Source organism: Prorops nasuta, unplaced genomic scaffold, assembly GCF_024137725.1.
Source record: "Prorops nasuta isolate Cenicafe-Biocafe unplaced genomic scaffold, Cenicafe_Pnas_1.2 PNAS00006, whole genome shotgun sequence".
Taxonomy (NCBI): domain Eukaryota; kingdom Metazoa; phylum Arthropoda; class Insecta; order Hymenoptera; family Bethylidae; genus Prorops; species Prorops nasuta.
In genome coordinates, this window is record NW_027116803.1 from 9,100,783 (window position 1) to 9,103,646 (window position 2,864).

General features: G+C 30.2%; 1 protein-coding gene across 1 annotated transcript; it reads left to right on the forward strand.

The window, feature by feature from the left end:
- The first annotated feature begins 208 nt into the window (after window positions 1–208).
- LOC136774664 (putative uncharacterized protein DDB_G0283223) lies at window positions 209–595 on the forward strand. Its single transcript, XM_066729078.1, has one exon. The coding sequence runs from the start codon at window positions 209–211 to the stop codon at window positions 593–595; it is 387 nt and encodes a 128-aa protein (XP_066585175.1).
- The last annotated feature ends 2,269 nt before the right edge of the window (window positions 596–2,864 follow it).

A 2,864-nucleotide genomic window follows, 5' to 3' on the forward strand; every position in this document is an offset into this window, starting at 1 on the left:
TAAATTGACGATCGGTCCGGCCACACGAACACCTTACGTGGTAATGCCTGCGCATTGCGCAGTAGCCATCTTAAAGAAATGGCAGTTGATCATTTAAATTGATCTTCGGTTTTAACGGCTATATCTTTGATGAAAATGGAGAGTAAACGATTACTCAGTGCTTGACGATCTAAAAGATATCGTAATTGTAGAAAAAAATTAAGATTGCATGAAGACTGATATAAATAGTAGCAGTATTAGAGAGGCAGATAGTGAAAGTGACAATTCCGGTGATATGCAAGATGTACAAGACTTTAATAACGATAATAATGAATCGAGCAATAATAATTATGAAACTGATACAAATGAGAGTATGAGTGATGAGTACAATGAATTACCAACTTTTGCAGAAGAGCAAAGTAGCAATGATGATGATGACAATGATGATGATGACAATGATGAGGTGGAGCAAATAAAAAGATGGATTATTAATAATAATGTTTCTCAAAAAGCAGCTAATAATCTGTTAGACATTTTAAGGAAAAAACTTTTACCAGGATTATCAAAATTTACCACGACTTTATTGCAAACTTATAAGGCTACTTATATAAAATAGAAATAATTAATGATCCAGTGAAAAATGATATTGGTCAATTTGTATACTTTGGCATGACTTAACACTTGTAAAAATAGTTAACCCTAATTTACACCCTGATAAAATTATACTTTTACAGTTTCAAGTGGATGGACTTCCGCTATTTGAGTCAAGTATCAAAAGTGCATGGCCAATATTATGTAAGATATTTTCAAAGATTAATATTTACAAAGTATTCACAGTAGCTGTATACATTGGTGCCAATAAACCTGCAAATATTAATCAATATTTACCAAATTTGTTAATGAACTAAAGATTTTAATAAGTAGTGGAATTAAAGTGGAAGGAAGTGTGCTTATGGTCAAAATTATGTGCATAATATGTGATAGGCCTGCTCATGCATTTGTTAAAAGTATAAAAGGACACAATGGTTATCATGCGTGTAAAAGATGTCGTATGCATGGTGAAAAAAATGATAATCGAACAATATTCGCTGACACAGAGTGTACTCTTCGAAACAATGAAGAGTTTCGCAGCCAATTGTAACCAGATTATCATACAAGTATTTTGCCATTAATTGAGATATCAGATATAGATATGATAACCTAATTTCCTCTTCACTTTATGCACTTATGCTGCTTAGGAGTTACTAAGAAGATATTACTTGACTACTGGCTACAGGGTAATCGAAGGTGTAAATTATCTTGTACGGCTAAAGCAGAAATGTCTAGACTTCTTCTTGAAATACAATCACAAATACCTGTAGAATCTCAGCAAACTACAAGAACATTAAATAAAGTTAATAAGTGGAAAGCCACAGAATTTCGCTTTTTTTTGCTATATAGTTTTCCAGTAATTTTAAAACATATATTGCCCGACAAGTTTTATAAGCATTTTTTACTTTTTCATGTTTCAGCAAGAATATTGTGCTCAGAAAACATAAGTGTCAGCTATGTTGAAACAAAAAAATTATACTTAAAAAGATTAGTCAACATATCTTGTTAAATATATGGTAAAAATAATCAAACTTTAAATATGCACACCCTTATCCATATGACATATGATGTTAATAAGTTAAGTTGTAATTTAAGTCAAATAACTGCATTTCGATTCGAGTCCAATTTAGGACGAATAAAGAAAATCTAACAAGTGGCAGATTTCCTTTATCCCAGTTGTGTAGAACATTACATGAAGAATCGCTTATTAGTAATGATAAAATTGTGGTGCCACCATGTATCAGTGTTCTTTGAACAAAAATAAACAGTAATTTAGTTATCACTAAGTTAAAGTATAAAAATTTGTTATTATCCATTAAAGCTCCAAATAATGTAGTGCAATTGAAAGATGAAAACACAATCACTGTTGAAAGAATCTTTTATTTGGACAATAAAGTGGATGACAACTGTATATATGTATATTAGTGGAACAATTTTAAAGCCAATTGATAATATATTTGAATATCCATGCCAATCAAGGACACTAAATATGTGGTCAGTAACTGAAACCTCCACTGTAAAAACTGTTAAACTAGATTGCATACTTTATAAAATGATAAAACTACAATTTACGAATATTAGTGGAAAACTTAAAAAGTATGTGATTCCATTTCTCCATCAATGAGTAAAGTTTTGTGTACATTACATAAATATTTTTAAATATCGTGAAATTTATATTTCCCACGTAAGACGTTAAAATTCAAAAATTATAATTTACCAATGGCATAAGTGCAAGTTATATATATTATATGTATTTGTGTAAGTTATGCTCCTTCAATTAGTATATCCAGCTATTCACAGTGAATGGTCGTGACTCGTGACGGTGAAAAAGAAGGCATTGTAAAGTATGGATTACAAAATTATCTGTTTTATTGATAAAAGAAAAAAAACCAAATCCATTGATATCGTTCCATATCATTAAGTATATTATGATAAAAATACGGAGGACTTTAAAACAAAGTTTTTAACTCTACCGTACACCGAGGAAAACATGGCAAATCTGCACACACTTTTGCAGCATTTAGCACCTGCCCCCCAAAATTGCCCGGACATTTTGATTGATATCAAAGGCGAAGGTAGTAAGTTAATTTGAATTTAATGAAAATTCGAGGTTAGTTTTGTTATTTTAATTTATTTTGTTGTAGGAAATTATGAAGATGCTCTTAAGAAATTAGACTTATTAAATGAAAACAATTATGCTTTCACAACTTCTGATGAAGAAACAATACAACAAAAAGTACATAATATTAAAGAAAAATATCAATTGCTGCAACATAGCAACTTATATCAATTAT

Bases quoted from the DNA above. Each gene is read 5' to 3' on its own strand.
- LOC136774664 (XM_066729078.1), top strand. From the start codon at position 209: ATGAAGACTGATATAAATAGTAGCAGTATTAGAGAGGCAGATAGTGAA.